Source organism: Pan paniscus, chromosome 13 (assembly GCF_029289425.2).
Source record: "Pan paniscus chromosome 13, NHGRI_mPanPan1-v2.0_pri, whole genome shotgun sequence".
Lineage (NCBI taxonomy): Eukaryota > Metazoa > Chordata > Mammalia > Primates > Hominidae > Pan > Pan paniscus.
This window is the reverse complement of record NC_073262.2, coordinates 31,343,575-31,361,322: the sequence shown is the minus strand read 5'-3', so window position 1 is coordinate 31,361,322 and position 17,748 is coordinate 31,343,575. Positions and strand designations below refer to the sequence as shown.

General features: G+C 34.0%; 1 protein-coding gene and 1 long non-coding RNA gene across 2 annotated transcripts in view; one reads left to right on the top strand and one right to left on the bottom strand.

The window, feature by feature from the left end:
- The window catches only part of ARHGAP15 (Rho GTPase activating protein 15), a 639,510-nt gene that overhangs the window by 413,094 nt on the left and 208,668 nt on the right, over positions 1 to 17,748 (top strand). Inside the window, exon 11 of the mRNA XM_003822828.5 lies at positions 13,794 to 13,871. Coding sequence (XP_003822876.1) covers positions 13,794 to 13,871 — 78 coding nt within the window. The remainder of the gene's footprint in view (positions 1 to 13,793; positions 13,872 to 17,748) is intronic.
- LOC117979348 (uncharacterized) overlaps positions 1 to 17,748 on the bottom strand; it is a 277,618-nt gene that overhangs the window by 248,157 nt on the left and 11,713 nt on the right. The window lies entirely within an intron of this gene.

The following is a 17,748-nucleotide window of genomic DNA, read 5'->3' as shown; positions in this document are numbered from 1 at the left end:
ATATGATATATATATCATATCATATGATATATATATCATATATATGATATGATATATATATCATATCATATGATATATATATCATATATATGATATGATATATATATCATATATATCAATCATATATATGATATATATCAATCATATGATATATATCATATCATATGATTGATATATATCAATCATATATATGATATGATATATATCATATATATGATATGATATATATCAAATCATATATATATTATATACGATATTATATATATCATATGTTATACATGATATATAATATCATATATAATATATATGATATATAATATCACATTTTATCATTCAACCATTGATGGACACTTAGGTTAATTCCATATCTTGGTTATTGTAAATATTGCTGTAATAAAATAAGAGTGCAGATATCTTTTTGATATACTGATTTTATTTCCTTTGGATATATACCCAGTGGTGGGATTGCTGGATCATATGGTATTTCTATTTTTAATTGTTTGAGGAACCTCTATATTTTTTTCCATAATTGTTGTACTAATTTACATTCCCACCAGTAGTATAAAAGGTTTCTTTTTCTTCACATCCTTGCCAACACTTGTTATCTTTTGTCTTTTTAATAATAGCCATTCTATCAGAGTAAGGTGATATCTCATTATTGTTTTAATTTGCATGTATCTGATAATTAGTGATGTTGAGCATTTTCCTATTTTCCTATTGGCCATTTGTATGTCTTTTTTTGAGAAGTATCTTTTTAGTTTTTTGCTCATTTTAACTTGGGCTCAGGTTGTTTTTTGGTTGTTTGGTATTGAGTTGTTTGAGTACCTTATACATTCTGATGTTAACATCCTGTCAAATGTATAGTTTGAAAATAATTTCTCCCATTCTATAGGTTGCCACTCCACTCTGTTGATTGTTTCCTTTGCTGTGCAGAAGCTTCCTAGTTTGATGTAATCTCATTTGTCTATTTTTTGGCACATGTTAGTTTAATATATTTTCTTTCCATGACAATAGATCAGAAAGAAATGAGAGATATTAAATATATATATAAATATGTATGTGTATATATATGCAAATACCCAGATACTTCCACAAGTCTTTCAACGTAGACCTATGTGACAAAATCACCCAGAAGCTGAAAATCTGGTTTGTATTACACTAGTGCTAGATGAGTTTAAATAAGGGAACAATTGGTATTGGAATGCCTTTTTTTAAGTCAGCAAAGTGTTTTGAGTAACCAGAGGGTGCATAGTTCTTTGTTAGATGGTTAACAGCCCTTATGTAGTGCAGAATGAAGCTGAGAAGTTAGGTCTCTCCTAGACCACTAGAGGAAGCCTAAACTTTCTACTTTATATTGTGATCATAGGAAGTCAGAAAGCCAACTTTATTGCTACCTCTTGTCTTTTGCTTATATATTTCTTTTTGTACGAGTCTCAAAATCACAATAGCCAATGGTATAAATTGTCCAGGGAAAGGTAGAGCTTCTAAGTAGGGAAAATGTTTTTGTCTTTTCAGCTGTATTCCAGATACCTTATATTTCTGTCTCCAAATCTGGATGTGATTTCCCCAATAAGAAATAGTTTATGAGATACTTAATTTTGAGATTTCTACTGTGTGTCCCATGAAGATTTTGAACCTCATTTCAAGAGTCTTAAACCATCTTTCAGCTAAATTAGAAATACAAAATACAGCATTCAAGGATACAGAATAGATTTATGATAGTCTCCAAACATTTTTCAAGTGGATCTGTGGGGACATAAACTCATAAGTATATATTATCAAATAATTTCAATCTGTGTCATAATGTTTTCATAATAAATGTCATTAATATTTGTTCACAAGAGTAATATATATGTATATACTACACACATGTGTATATATGTATATGTATATAAACACTTATAAAATAGTTGGGAAATATGTAAAACGATTTAAAAACAGAATCATTTTTATCATCCACCTCACAGAGAATATATGTTCTCACATTTTAGTGCATGTTATGGCTCTATAACATCTGGAAGTGTGTGTACCACATTTGTTACTCTACCCCCAATGCCTAGCAAACTTTTGCTACATAGTAAGTACCTACACAATATCTGTCAAATTGCCTGAAGAGTTGGAATTCACCAATTCAAGGGCCACAGAATATCTTAGAATTTATCTGTTCTTCCATTTAATCACAGTTTAACACAGGTCCATCTGCCAAGCAGGAAGGAACATGACCTAGTCCCACCTCTCTGTTGAGCAGAAGTATTAGTAATATCCACTAGGCAGTTTCTCCTGTACTCTCAAAAAGAAAACAGTCATCCTATTTGTGTTTCCTGAGAATAGGAAGCTCAAATGTCTCAGCTTCATCCACTGTCATGGTTAGGAGCACCTTCTTCTTTGCCTGGGAAAGAGGCTAGTGACACTATAATTTCTCAGAAGTTTTGAAAGGCAGCAAGAAGCTGAAAAGAACCATTTTGTCTGTGATCTAAATAGGACTTTGCTGATGGTTAGTATAGTCAAATGGGTTTGTAGAATATTTTGTCTTTGTGCCTGGAATTTGCTTTTACGAACTCACTTGAGAGGCAGCGGCCAGGGAAGAGCTCTCTCTCACCTGAATGCTTAGCAGAGGCAGGCCATCAAAACCTTCCAGGAAGTGGCAAGCCAAAGGGTCTGAACTGGAGGCACCTCCCCAAAGATCAAAAGTTATGCTCCACCAACACAGAGACACTGAGAAATGGTTGAATGTGTTCTAAATTAAACTGCCCTGGTGGTGAGCAGAGATCTGCCAAAATCTTTCAATTAATCACTTTTACCTTCAGGGCAGAGTTAGGCCTGAGAGTATTTCAATAGATTTTTATTGGAACAGAGTTATTTCAGATATTAAACTATGTTGCACAAAGTAAAAATAATGTTATTTTTAAGTTGCTACTCTTGTTAAATAAAAGTTGGCAAGAGTTCCCGGGGTCTGTATTGTGTCTGTGTATTTGTGAATGTGTGTGGCTTTTTCTTGTGCCATAATCCCCATTGATTTTTTAAAAGTGAACAGCAATGAACTAGGTGATAAATATATTTATATAATATTTTCATTAATAATGTGTTATAAATAATAGAAGAAAGGTTTTAAGTATATAATTCGCTACATCGCAATTGGGATTTTTTTTTCCTACTTCTTCAGCAGTAAGTTAATTAGAATCACCTGCATTTCCTTGGGTGGACACCAAATGGATTGCAAACAAAAACAGATTAAAATAGCTGCTGGAGCTCATGGCATACAGATGACAAGATTCACAAAAAGGACAATGAGGCACTGAAAATGTTCGCTTTTCAAACAATTCTAGAGGAAATTTAGCTCTCGCGACTTCTCTGTAAAAGCTGCCTGTAAGTGTTTTGCTGAAAGGCTAGAACAGCTTTGTTTCTGATCCCTTGATGAGTGAGAGAAATGTTTAAGAAAGATCACTTTACAGAGAGATTCAGGCTGAAATGTGATGACTGTGATTCAAGCCAAGCCAAAAATTACAGTTCAGAATGAAAGGGGAGGGACGTGGTTTGGGAATCCATTTTCCCACATTCCTGAATCTCAATCATCCCAGCCAATGTTTAAAAAAAAATCCAATGGAAAACAATGAGGTCACTTTGTTTAGATGTTAAAAAAAATATGGGTGGAGGGATTGAAAAGAATGATGGCAAATATATGAATTTTAAATCAGTATCTATTTCAAGTATGATGGGATCAAAGGCTACACTTTATATAACTCTTATGACTTCATCCCAAAAGGATCCATTTTTCAGTTTTCTTCTTGTTTGTGTTGGTGAGCCTTTTATTGTGTTTCTTTAACTTACGAAATAGTCTCTTGCTAAAATTAAAAAAAAAAAGTGTATGTAGGCACAGAGTACAGATTACTCCTCCTGAGACTCCAAGCTTTCCTTAGGAATAGCATCTCCAGGAATCTGATTTTCTTTCTTTAAACCTGCTGTGGCCACCCCACTGCTGTGTAGATCTCAGGTTATGCTGGTGTATTGGCTTGCAAACTACCAGATGATAATGGCAGACCAAATTAGATTCATTGTTCTTGTTACTTCTATTTGTTTTAATGAAACACACTAAGCAAGTCATACCACCAAATGAATGATTTATTTACATCAGCATGACCACAGCATAACAGTAGAACTACAACATAAAAGAAACTCAGAGAATAATATGAGATAAACCAAATATAACCTCCAACTTCAATATCTTTCAGATACACTAAGTTTTTCTTCAAGGCAACAGCTCTCACTTAATGATAACCAGAATCATTGACCAAAATTTGTCTTCAAGACTAAGATTTTTTTTAAAAAAAAAGCAGATGTAAGATTTGTCAATGACTGTTTATAGGTACCTTGTTTCCCACTCTCCAGAAATCATTTCAATTCATCATCTTTGGTCTGATCAGACCACCGATGCTAGGTTCTTTTCTAGAGAAATTTCACAAGCAAACTCAGAATCTGGCTGAGATCTTTCCTATCTTCAGAGATTTCCAAATGATCCTAAGGCTGGCATATATCTGTAACTCACATTTATGTCTACTATCCTACAGGCTTCATGCAGTTAGGCCTCAAATTCTTAGCTGAGCTTAGAGAGATATGTAAGAATGAATGTGCAGAAAATAAGACACAAATAGGACACTTTTGTTCCACTATTGTTTCATGTTAACCAGGTATTAAGGTACATAAATGGCTTATCAATCTATATCACATTAGCCACACTGGAACTTTTTCCCCTTGTCTTTTCCCTGGTTGATTACCATTTGGTAATCCTTAAGTTAAAAGGAATCATTTTAAAGGTGGGAATTAAATTAGATGTATAGAGGCTATATACACAAACAAGCCTGATCCATAAAGAATCACAGCAAATGGAAACCAGGAAATAATATTTTTGAAAGTATACTACTGCCTGTACTTCCGGATTCCAAAGGTATGGATAAGCATCTCCAATTATAAAAAAAAATTGGTGAGATATTGTGGCAAGAACTAAGTATAAATATAAGGGAAAATTCTAATAATGAGGCATGACAGTGGTTTTACTCCTGTATCCACATTGAGGAGGGATGACTTTTTTTTTTTTTTTTTTTGGTAACATTTGAAGAAGTCAGTGAGATTTTCTTCTACTTATTGGAATGTCTGATATCCTACTTAACATGAATGAGGGAGATGAAGAAACTAGGAAAGTAATGCAATAAATTGTTTTCCAAGACTGAATCCAATCCTGTGTCTCTATACAAGAATACCTAATAATAGTAAAAAGCAAGATAGCCAATCACTCTCCTCCCACACGTCTCCCTACCATCCCCCCACCCACAATCCCCAAACTCTGTTGTCACTGAACTTTTCAAGGCATAAATGATACAATGTAGAACCACTAAGAAAACCAAACCAGTAACACACTTAACATTCAGGGTATTTAGTTCTTTTCCTCACCCAATTTTGATGCTGAAGCAATGTGACAACACCTGTCTTCCCCGGTGTCCAAATAAGACAAGGTTTGTTAAGAGCTCAGGACTGGGCAGAAGAGCAAATAGGACCAATATTAATGATAAATATTTTTGCAAGAAAACAATCTTATTTCCTAATATTAACAAATTGAAGTAACAGGGGCAAAAGAAGGAAGTGGGAGTGAAGCATTTGAAAATGATCCCAATTGCCCAAGTGTTCAAAGAAAAGTCCTTGAAAAGCATTCTCCTTTCTGATTCAAGAGTCTATTTGATACCGCCTTCTTCTTAGTATATATGTATATACATATACATATACATATATATTCCTTTATTATGTGCTCTTTCGAGGTATTTAATTTAAATCTGGAATTTGCCCCTAGCTCAGACACTGGCTATATAAACAATTTTAAATAATTGCTCATTTTTTAGTATCATAGGTTCTAAGCCATTTTCTTAGAAACGAAAAAAATAATCCTTCTCTTAGTGACCTCTTTTTAGTCTAACATTAAAGAAAAATTATAACAAATATTTATCTCTTCCATGTCTTAAGAGAATAAAAATTCTTATTTTCCTTATGAATCCCCTACAAATACCTGGGAAATTAAATACAATTTTTTCAGAAATGAATAATCAAAAATGAGCCAATAAAATCTAGATAATGATGATAACCAAAAGCAAACAAAATAATAAAGGAAAAATTGAAGGTATTTTGTTATGACATTACAAAGAAAAACTTGTTGCAATAATTGTGTCTATGAAGCAAGCATTCATAGCAGAAATATGAGGAAGGTAGAACAAAAAACCAAAATGAGATAAAAATTGAAAAGAAAAGGCTCACGAAAGAAACGGAAAACTGAAACAACTTCAGTAATAAAAGGAGAATTGAAAAATGCATAAATGATAGTAGGAATTTCTATAAACACAGAAAAGGACAAGAGTAAGAAACATGAAATGAGAGATGTACTGAAACCCTGTATCAACCTATACTTCCAACATTAGAATTGGAATCACGTAACAACTGTTTTAAATATTCATAGTTTCATCCCTCACCATTTATTTCCCATGTACCAATAATGAAAATAATATAATAGTATCTTCCCAAACTAATGAAACTTCTGTTTTCAGTTTTTAAAGTTCTTTTTTTATGAAAAACAATGTAGGCCTCACATTCAAGTTGGCAGACTCAAAAAAGCATGTCTGATTCTCTTTCCTCAAAAAAATCCCAATGAAATAATAGAAAATATGTGTTTTTTTAAAAAAAAAACGGATAATGGTGCTGAAAACAGAAAAGGTGCCATCAGCAGATGAGAAATAGAAATTCCAGGAAGAGAGGAAGCAGATGGGATCAAACAAATAGAGAAATGAAATCAGGAGAAACACCATTCCCAGACACCACAATTAGGCACAGTTCTTTCCAGGGGTGTCCCAGAGAATAACCAAACTTGGAGTCAACAAACAAAAACAGAAATTGTCAAGAGGGCAGTAAAGAAAGTAATTCATTAAATAACAGGATCTAACAGCTGTGAGAACTGGGCTCCTCTTTCTTTATCCTGCACCAAGGAAGCACCTACAGCAGGTGCTTGAGCCTGAGAGCAATTTCTGTAAGGACGGAAAAGTTGCTGGCATCTGAGAAAGAAGACAGTGGAGAAGAAAGTGTCTCAGGTCTTCTCCAACAGAATTAGATATACCTTTGCCCAGGTGCAAAATTGGTAAATTTCTCTATATCCCAAGTTAAGTCTTCCTTACTTTGATAACTGGGGAGAACCCCTGGCCTATTGTCTACTCACCACCCATTTATCCTGCGAGACACCCCAACACACCATTCTCATTTAAGATTGGACAAGTTGTGGGGAGGGAGAGAGTTGGACATATACAGAGGTACCCATGACCACTGTTTAATCAGTCTCAATCTTAAGGGTAATCCAATATTTGATAGTCCATCTTAAATAAATTCTAGAGAAGAGAGATAATAGAGGGAAAACAATATTGAGCAAATAATATAAGAAAATGTTTTCCAAATGAAAAGGCCCAGATGGGGAGCACATATGAGTGACATTTTACTGCTATAAGTTTAAAGAGAATTTTTTTTTTAATCCAAGAGCAAAAGAAATTTACCTGCAAAGTGTCAAGAATCAATCTGACATCAGACTTAACAGCAGGGATGCTAGAAGATAATGGAACATTTATTTTTCAAAGTTAGAAAAGTAAAAGATTATGAAACTGAAATACTCAAGTCAACAATCAATTAGGAAGCAAAAGAAAACAGTCAGATGGGTAAAGTAAGAAAAATTACCGATCACATACTTTTATGAATCAAGAAACTTCTTAAACTTCATCCAAGAAAGAATAACAACGGAATACAAGAGAAGGAGGGTAGTTGATGCTGACCTAGAGCCGCATTGTCTAAAATGGTCATCACCAGCCACGTGTGGTTAAGCTACTCAAAGCTGAATAAAATAAAATTAAGTCCCTCAGTTGTATTAACCACGTTTCAAGTGGTTAATAATCTCTGTAGCCAGTCATATGTGGCCAGTGAATGCTGGTTTGGACAGCAAAGACATAGAACATTTCTATCATTGCAGAAACTTCTGTTGGGCAGTACTTAATCTGAGGAAATGAAGAAACCTAGAAAGGAGGAAGAGGACAAGTTAAGTCTTAACTTTTGGGAGCTCTCCTTTGTGAAACTAAATTTTAATGTTAAACCCCAACATGTTCCCTTTTTAAAAAATAGTGGCTATTATTAACCCATAGATAAGTCACAAAATAGTTATAAAAAACAAAATGTCCCAAATTTTAAGAATATAAACAAACGCATAAAGAATAAAACTGGGAAGGGAAGTGGTAGAGAGAAGTAAGAGTAAATATACTGCTTTGTTTTCCGTAGCTCAGAGATAATTTGATATGCTAAGATATAGAAATAGGCAAATTAACTCAATGAAGAGAAAGAGGGTGTACAGATAAGTGGTAGGAACTATGAATGCACTAAGCTCTTTATCTTTTCTGAGAAATCAATAAATACCATTCAAAGTTAATAAATTAATAAACAGAAATATGACATATTAACATTAACAAAAAGAATGAAAATAGAACTTTTCTTTTCGAGACAGGGCCTCGCTCTGTCTACCCAGGCTGGAGTGCAATGGTGTGATCAAGGCTCACTACAGCCTCAACTTCCTGGGCTCAAGTGATTCTCCTACCTCAGCCTCCTGAGTAGCTGGGACCACAGGCATGTGCCACCATGCCAGGCTAATTTTTAAATTTTGTGGGGGGGAAGATAGGTTTCACTATGTTGCCCAGGCTGTTCTTGGATTCCTGGGCTCAAGTGATTCTCCTGCCTTGGCCTCCCAAAGTGCTGGGATTGTTGGTGTGAGCCACTGAGCCTGGCCTAAAATAGAGCTGTTAACAATAACTATCTTTGGAAAGCAGGTTGGGGCAGCTACTGTACTTAGTTCTGATTGTATATTGTTCTATATGGTTCAATTTTGCATTTTGTATTGTTTTTTTAACCATGGAAATATAGCAAAAAAAAACTATATATTTTTAGAATGGTTTTTATGAAGTCATATAGTTATCCTATAGAATACAATGATTCTTGTTTGAAAATCAAAATTGTGCCAGCTATTTCCTAAGGGAATCATTCTTAGGAAATAGCAAGGCTATTGAAGGATGGGTGTCTCATAAGAAATTAACAATAATTAAATTAAAATGGCAGATAGGTACAAAATCAACACCACTGCGTTGGAAGAGAGATTAGAATTTTAAATTATATCCTGTACTCTCAGTCATCGAATTTAAAGTGTGTGAACAAATAAGCTAGCAAAAAAATGTTGGAAACACTCATTTCAACTTAGAGGAGGAGGCGTAGGTCTGAATGGCACCAGAGCTTCTCATGTTTAGCTCAGAACCCAAGTAGAAATTTGGAAGGACCGAGACAGAAACGTGCAGCGGTTGAGGACAACCAGAGTGTTTCTGTGCTCAAAGATTTTCGCCGGAGGGAGAAGCCAGAAGTTCAAAGTATTGCGAGAATGGCACTTCTTGTGGTAGCTCTGGCCTCCTAGGAATTAGGAAGGGCCATAAATCTCAGGAGAGGGACTGTTTGTGCAAAATTCCCAGCCCACATTTGCAGACTGTAGAGGTTCAGATGCATTTTGTTATGGGTTAGAAAAACAAGCAGGCTTTCAGGGCACACCACTCAACCAGGCTCAAACTCCACATCTGCATGGTTTGTCCATCATTCGGGCTACGAAGAATGCTACCTAAACCAGTTTTCAACTATTTTTAACAGACTCATCTGCATTGTCAAAAACTGTCCATATTTTGGCAGATAAGCCAGTCAAATCTGGTCTTAGATTTCTTTTTGCAAAGTGTCTAAGATTTATGGTGGGAATTACTCATGACAGCTGCATTCTTTCCACTGGGCTTAGACCACCATTTGGTCTAATAACTCCTAATTGTGTGTCTATCCCAGTCTAAGCTTCTTCAGGAGAAAAAAAATTGGGGGGGGGGGAGGCAGGGGGAGACTTTTAAAAATCCCCTACAGCAATACCCAGTGATTTCTGCCAACAGTAAACACTATTTTGAAATATAAGAAGGTCAGCTGATGATGAACGAATAAACAATATTTCAGTGAATGTGGATTTCTTCAGAGAATTTTTCATACTACCATTAATGCCAGTCTTATTTAAAAAAAACTAAAATAAAATGACTTAGTTTTATCGTGTTCCCAAAGTATTTTTAGCATAACAGGCAAAAATCCTGTCAGCATTTACAGTCATGTTATTTTCTTGAAAGAGGTACCTCTTAAAGCAATTTTTCACCAACCTTCTCCAAGCACAAAAGAGGTACCTTGAAGACGTTGGTCATTTAAAAATCATACGAAGTCTAATTATATTTCCAAAATAAGTAGTTTGCAATCCAGCAAGGATAATGTGGTCATGAAAAGGATGTCCAAATCCACCAATTTACATTGGTTTGGTTTGGCATAACTTTCAAAGTTCTTGGAGTAAAAGGAGGATGGCACGTGAATAATTGTAATTTGGGTAATAGTCCTAGAACTTTGGGTTTGCTGTTCTGTGAGCCATTCAGGGGAAAGCAAATCAAGACTGTACCTATATAATTTATAACTGTTAAAATTCACTGATATGTTCCAGATTATTTTGCAAAATGTAATACCCTCCTTTTTAATATGTACTTTGTCATTTTCACTCTATTTATGTAATTTAAAAAGTATGATAGCCGGAGAGCATGAGCCATTCAAAGCAGGAGCCGCTAATGTCAGAGATCATTATCACTCACAAGATATATAGTGTTGGTATCTTTGAATCTAAAGGGCTTGGAAGTTGTGTCAAGATAGATTCATATTGCATCTAATATGTTTTGCTTTACTCCCTTTTACTTTCTGGTTTCTATCTCCAGCCACAGAGCAGTTTCTCTGCTGTGACTCAGGTCTACAACCACAGCGGTAGCACAGGTCTGATTTACCCTCTCTGTCTCCACCAGCTGTGCTCCCTCCTTTCATGCCAAAAGAAAGTTGCGTTATTACTTTAGGATGAGGCTGCTTTCTTTAAACAGTATACTGCTTTCCAATTGTTTATATGTAATATGTCCAATCCATACTACTTTTTCAAATGGTTTTGATTACTGGACTTAAAAAATTTTTTACAGAAATTTATGAAAGACCAAGTAAAGCACTTCTTATATTGTAACTGTCTAAGAGAAAAAAGAAGTTTTGGATACAGGGAATTTCATCAGTTAAAAACCAGTTTACGACTCTATGCACTTCAGTAGCATATAGAATAATATTTGAAAAGGAAGAGTGCTAACTTCAAAATAGACATGCACTTGATTTTACACCTTGTATAAATGAATATGCATATTAAAATGATGATTAAGTAAGGCCCTTATTTGCAATTAAATTTTGAAATCCAAATAATTTCATTTATAATAGACCTCTGATAAGGGTCTAGCTAATTAGCAAAACAAAATTTTTAAAAACACACAATGTTCTCATTTTTATTGTAATAGATATTCACATTTTATCTTTAATCATTGTAAATAGGACTAATTTGATTGATTTTTTAAAAAATTAGAATTTCTCTTTTAGAGAACATAGACCCACATATTCCATTGATGTTTCTATTTTCTAAAATAATTATTTTTCTCTAAATTCCTTAAAATCAATTGATAATCCATGGGAAAATAATCAGGGCCACATTCATTTGATCAAACTTTGTTTGTTTGTGGTGGCAAGCATCAAGGTGACTTTATTCACCACTCATGGTTCTGATGCCATTTGTCTACTTCCAAATCCAAAACTCTCCCCAAAACCCCCAAGCATGCCATTATGAACATTTTTCTGTAAACATTTCAGGGCCTCTGAGGGTGATTTTAGAGAAGAATTTTAAAATAATTTCCTCAGTAGCTATATGCTCAAAATAATTAAGAAGGAAAACTTTGAGAAGGACACACTTGAATGTACAATTTTTAATATTTTTAAATCTATCACGTTATTTAAAATTTCATAGGTTAAAACTAAGTACCAAACAGCATCTAATGACAAAGGAAAAAAAGAAAATGATAAGTTTTTTGTAAATTAATTTTTTAACATTCTGGGTGTGAGTGCATGAACTTAAGACCAAAATAGACCAATACTAAAAGTAGGAATTAAATATTAGGAAAATTTTAATTAGGACTATTATCACATTTAAGCTGTCAAGCAGAAATTGTACTTTAAAACAAACAAACCAGAGTAGACTTAGATTAATGGAGGTAATTTGTGCATCACGAAGAAAAAATATATTGATTTTTACAAATATATATGTCTTAGAAACTTTCACCACTGGCTAACTGGTGTCCAGCTTCACCCAATTCCTCACAATTTATAGTTCTCAGGAAGAGACAGAGTCTCAGTAATTTCTTAGATTATTCTAGAACTATAAAGTCACATCAATTAATACATTTGTTAATAGCTATTCCATTTTATTGCAATTATCTCAAGTAACCCTAAAGTTTATTGCATGGAAGAGTAAAAACTATAGTGAATGATTGTCTTAAATTAAGCCATTATTACCAATGTTATAAGTGATGTTATTCTACCCTAACCTTCCAATGAAATATTTTGCACAATGGCAGAAGTGTTCCTAATACAAAGTGTGTAAAATGGTAAAGCAATAAATGAGCTCATTATATGCCAGTAAAGAGCTTTGGGAAGCCTTTATTCTGTTATACTATGGCAATAATTTCTACCAATCTATTTAATACTGTTGTGAATTACAATGATCATCCATGATGCTATACCACCTCCCCAGAGAAACTGCTAAGACCTCTGCATCTGCTGGCAGTCTCACCTAGGCCTGAGTGCCCAGACACATCAAAGAATATACATTCTTGACATTAAAATCATGTTTTCAGCATTTTTAGATACTATTATAGTGTTTGACTAAGTGTTTCCCTTTTCGTTTTCCTGTTTCTTCATTGTCCTCGTAACGTGGCCAAGAAATTAACTAGATTCTATAAATAGATGTGTGGAAAACAAGTGAATGATTATTGAAATTCACTGCCAGGATAAGTTATTTTGAATTACAGATGACCAGTTCTAAAATAATCTGAAACTCATTTTACCATTTCGCTAAAGATTTTTTTAATTTTTCTCTCCATAATGGAGCACCTCATTACCTATAATACACTAGAAATTATCAAACTAGCATTATATCTAGAATAGAATTTTTACTCTTTAGTTTCAAATAATCAGATCAAAATATGTTATTCTGTAACAATCACAGGAAAACAAGAATAGAATAGAATAGAATAGAATAGAATAGAATAGAATAGAATAGAATAGAATAGAATAGAATAGAACAGAGTAGAAATGGAGAGAAGAAAAAGAGCTGAGAAGAGGAGAGGAAGGAAAGAAGAGAGACAGAAAGGCAGGAAGACAGTAAGTCAGGCCAGTAGCAAATGTCTTACAAATGTCTCTAGTTATTTTACCTTGCAGAAAAAAGGCAATAATACACAAATGTCTGGAGGTTTCCCCCCTACCCAGTTGGATTCCTATATTTTCCTTGTAAATGAACCTTAAATATATGATGTAATCCTATTCTACCCACTGCTCTTTTTGCCTCAATTAGACTCAAATTTATTGATGATAATTTTAATTAAGACTGAACACCATGATTACTTTGAGATTAAAATTTTGAAGATTGCATAATTTAGAACACACAAATTGGTTTTCTCTGAGAAGAATAGATATTTGATTTACTCCTTCTTTTCATAGATTTTTTTTAAACCATCTCAATTCCTATATGTGCTAATATAAAATATGCCCTTTGTCTTCAGGTCTAGATGTTGATGGAATATATCGAGTTAGTGGCAATCTGGCAACAATACAGAAGTTAAGATTTATTGTCAACCAAGGTAAGTGATTTCCACTTCAGAGATTTTTTCAAACAGTTTCATATGGAACAATATTTCATACACTGTGCTGTATGTACTGTGAATAATAATAAAACTTTAACAGGAGAATGTGAAAGTGGAAGAAATTTAAAAATTATCAGAAAAGTAAAAGATAACCAACTAGTTTATCTAGAAAAGAATAGCATATACAGAGAAACAAATTAATAGTCTATGTGAAATAAATAATGAATGGAACATGTCAAAATAAAAATGGGGGAAAGAATAGAAAAAGAGTAAAAGAAAAATGACCCAGATTCAAAAAATGTTATTGGCTTATAATGGACACTTACTATATGTTGATGAATGAAAGAATGAATGATGGAAAATGTAAAAGTCAAAATAACAGATAATAGAAAAATATATAGTAGGTAAGAAAAAATTAGGAAATGCATATGCCATCAAAGAGTTGTAAATTAAAACAATGAGATACCACTACACACCTGTTAGAATGGCTAAAATACTGACAACACCAAATGCTGGCCAAGATGTGGAGCAACAGGAACTCTCATTCATTGCTGGTGGAAGTGCAAAATGATTGAGTCACTTTGGAAGAAAATTTGGCAGTCTCTTATGAAAATAAATGTATTTTTATTGTATGATCCAGTACTTCTTGGTACTAACCCAAATGAGTTAAAAACTCATGTACACACAAAAACCTATACACAAATATTTACGGCAGCTTTTTTCATAATTGGCAAAGCTAGAATGCAACTAAGATGTCCTTCAATAGGTGCAAGAACAAATACACCAGAATACATCCATATAATGGAATATTATTCAGGGATGAAAAGAAATGAGCTTTCAAGCCATGAAAAGACTTAGAGTAATCTAAATGCATATGCTGAGTAAAACAAGGCAGTGTGAAAAGGTATGATTCCAACAATATACTGGGAAAAGGAAAACTAGAGAGAGTAAAAGATGAGTGGAAGCAGTAGGACAAGCTTGGGGGAAAGAGGGAGAGATGAATAGGTGAGCACAGGGGATTTTGAGGGCAAACAATTCTGTATGATGCTGTAATTACCCATACATGTCATTACACATTTGTCAAAACCCATAAAATGCAACACAAAGAGTGAATCCTCATGTAAATTATAATATTTAGTTAATAATAATGTATTGATATTGGCTTATCAATTATAACAATCTACCCCATTAATGCAAGATGCTATTAATAGGGAAAATTTTTGGAAGGGTGAGGAGATACATATTAACTCTCTGTACTTTCTGCTCAATTATTCTGTAAACTTAACACTGCTCTAAAAGAAGTCTATTAATTCAAAAAGTAAAAATAAGAAATTAGAAAATGAAAAACAAGAAGACCAACACATCTTAAGTTGGTGTTATAGACAGCTCATAGGTTTTAAAATCATACAGATGGGGTAGAACTTAGACTCTCTCCTTGTATCCTTGGCATCTTAACCTCCCTGTGCCTCTGTTTCCTATCAGGAAAAACAGTAGGGGGATGCCTTGGAAACATTTGGGAAAATTAAACTGGGTAGCATCTATGACACTTAGGAATGTGACAGACTCATGTTAGTTTTCCTTTTACTTAAAAACAGTCAACAGTGTCTTCAGAAGAACTCCAAATCCTTGTACTCTAGCTTCCCACTTAGCTTCTATAATAGCTGGCTTCAGGTCCTCTGAATGTATTTCATAATACATTTAATATATAAACTGTACTCCCACATTTACATACTGTTGTGTTTTTTGATGTCTTTGCACATGCTCTTCCCTTTACTTTCAATATCCTCCTATCTTGTCCTTCCCATCCCACATACACAAGCTTCCAGCCTGGTAGATTTCTTCTTTTTCTTCAAGGCCCAGATTATAGCAATTTCATTCAAGAAGCCTCCAGTCAGATTTCTTCTCTGTTCCCCTTACTCTGAGTAGCTGAATTTACAGTAGTACATTCACATCTAACTTTTAAAATTCCATCTATTATAAGACCCATAGATTTAATGCCAACTTTTGGAAAGGATATAATCAAATGTACTCGGTGATTGTATTTCAGAAACATTAAAATTTGTAAGTCTTGGAATCAAAAAATAGGATACTGGCTGAAATGTCTGTCTCTTTCACAAATCTCTAAAAAGGTAGGACTTGAATCATCCTTGTATCTTTTCCCATTAACCAGTTCTAGCCTTGGTGTTTCCATACAAGGAGTTCCTCATACAGGGAGTTTTTAATTAATATTTGTTGAACAATGTGTGTGGGTGTTGCAGGTAAGAGAAGTATTAAAACTGGAAAGCATTCAATTCTCCAGCAATTCAACTTGGGTTGAACCAGTTTTTTAAATGTTGATTGCAATACTTTTGGCCACTTACCACATGACTCTTGTTTCTAAGAATCTCTATAACTGAGAATCTCTACAGCTCTGCTTGTTCACTAATGCAATTCTTTGTCTTTCACAATTACTCTCTTTCCTGGGCAAAACACAGAACTAAACTTTACCTCATTCATTTATATTATTTCCATTTAACTGAATCAGCATACCCCCTCTGTGGGTAAAATATGGATAAAATAGCCCTAGCCTCATATTCATTCTAGCTTATAACCAGCTAAAATCATTCTTACAATATAGTTTATGCTGAAACGATATCCTGATTGGGATTCTAGACAGCTGGGCAACACATTTCTTCTACAAAGAAGAAATCTCAAAACAGAAGCCATGCTAGAAACAAACACTAGTTGCATTTCCTGCCTTTAAAAAAACTATGCTCAGCAGTTTGAAAAGGCAAAGAAAAAAATCTGCAATGAAAATATGAAATCTGTCCATCTCGTCTTTTGCAATCCAAACTTCAGCGTCCTCTGAGGCTATGTAACTGCTCATGTTTCCATGAGAATTGACAATGTAAGGCTGGACAGAGGCCTGAGTTGGTATCTGGTAGCACAGAATTGTCAGTAAACTGTCTCCCTGGTTTATAGCACTGTCAGAATGCAACATACTCAACACAAATTATGCTACATTAGGACCTTTGATACTGGTAACTTTGTCCAAGTTGTGTTATGGAGTTTTTTGAATTAGATGATAAGTGAAATGCATATACCAACCCCTTTCAAAATTTGCTAATCAGATTATCCTTTGAATGCGTTTTCTGGACTGGCCCCACAACCTTGTTGCTAATGCCATACCTTCCCCTCCATCTGGACCAGGACTCTAATAGTAGAGCTGACTTGAAAATAATCAGTGCTGGGTGCAAAGAGATTGTAAGTGTACATGTGGCCCTCTGTGGCCCTCTCTCTGTGTGTCTAATACAATAAACTGGCAATGCAGGGAAAATTCCATGAAAAGCATAAAGTGCTATGTAAAGGCAGTGCATCATTTTTGCAGTCTAAGCTGAAACATAAATGATTTTTCATACCTTGTATTAACATATTTTATTCCTTCTTTATTCACCTTGCACATGTTTATTTTCTAGAAGGCTCTAAATATACATTTTTAAACAAGTAAGCCCTGCCCACTGTTAGACTAGACAAATAAAAACTGATTTTTGAGATTTTCAAGACAGATGAATTGCAATTTATGTATTTCACTAACTTTCTTGAATGCTATAATCATCAGCAATTCTAAATACACCAGTTGAATGACTCAATTTGTTTTGGTTTTCTATTTGACTTACTAAATCAGTGGGAATTAGATACCCTTATTATACTTCCAGTTCAGATGACATGCAAGTTATATTCAAAGTGTTCACTTTTGAAAAGCATTTCCTAATTATAACTAGTAATGATGATAATAGTAATTATTATCATAAAAGTAAGCAGCATTTTCATAATTTATTATGTGCCAGGCACTGTACTAAGCACTTTATTTACATAATTTAATCTAATCCTTTCT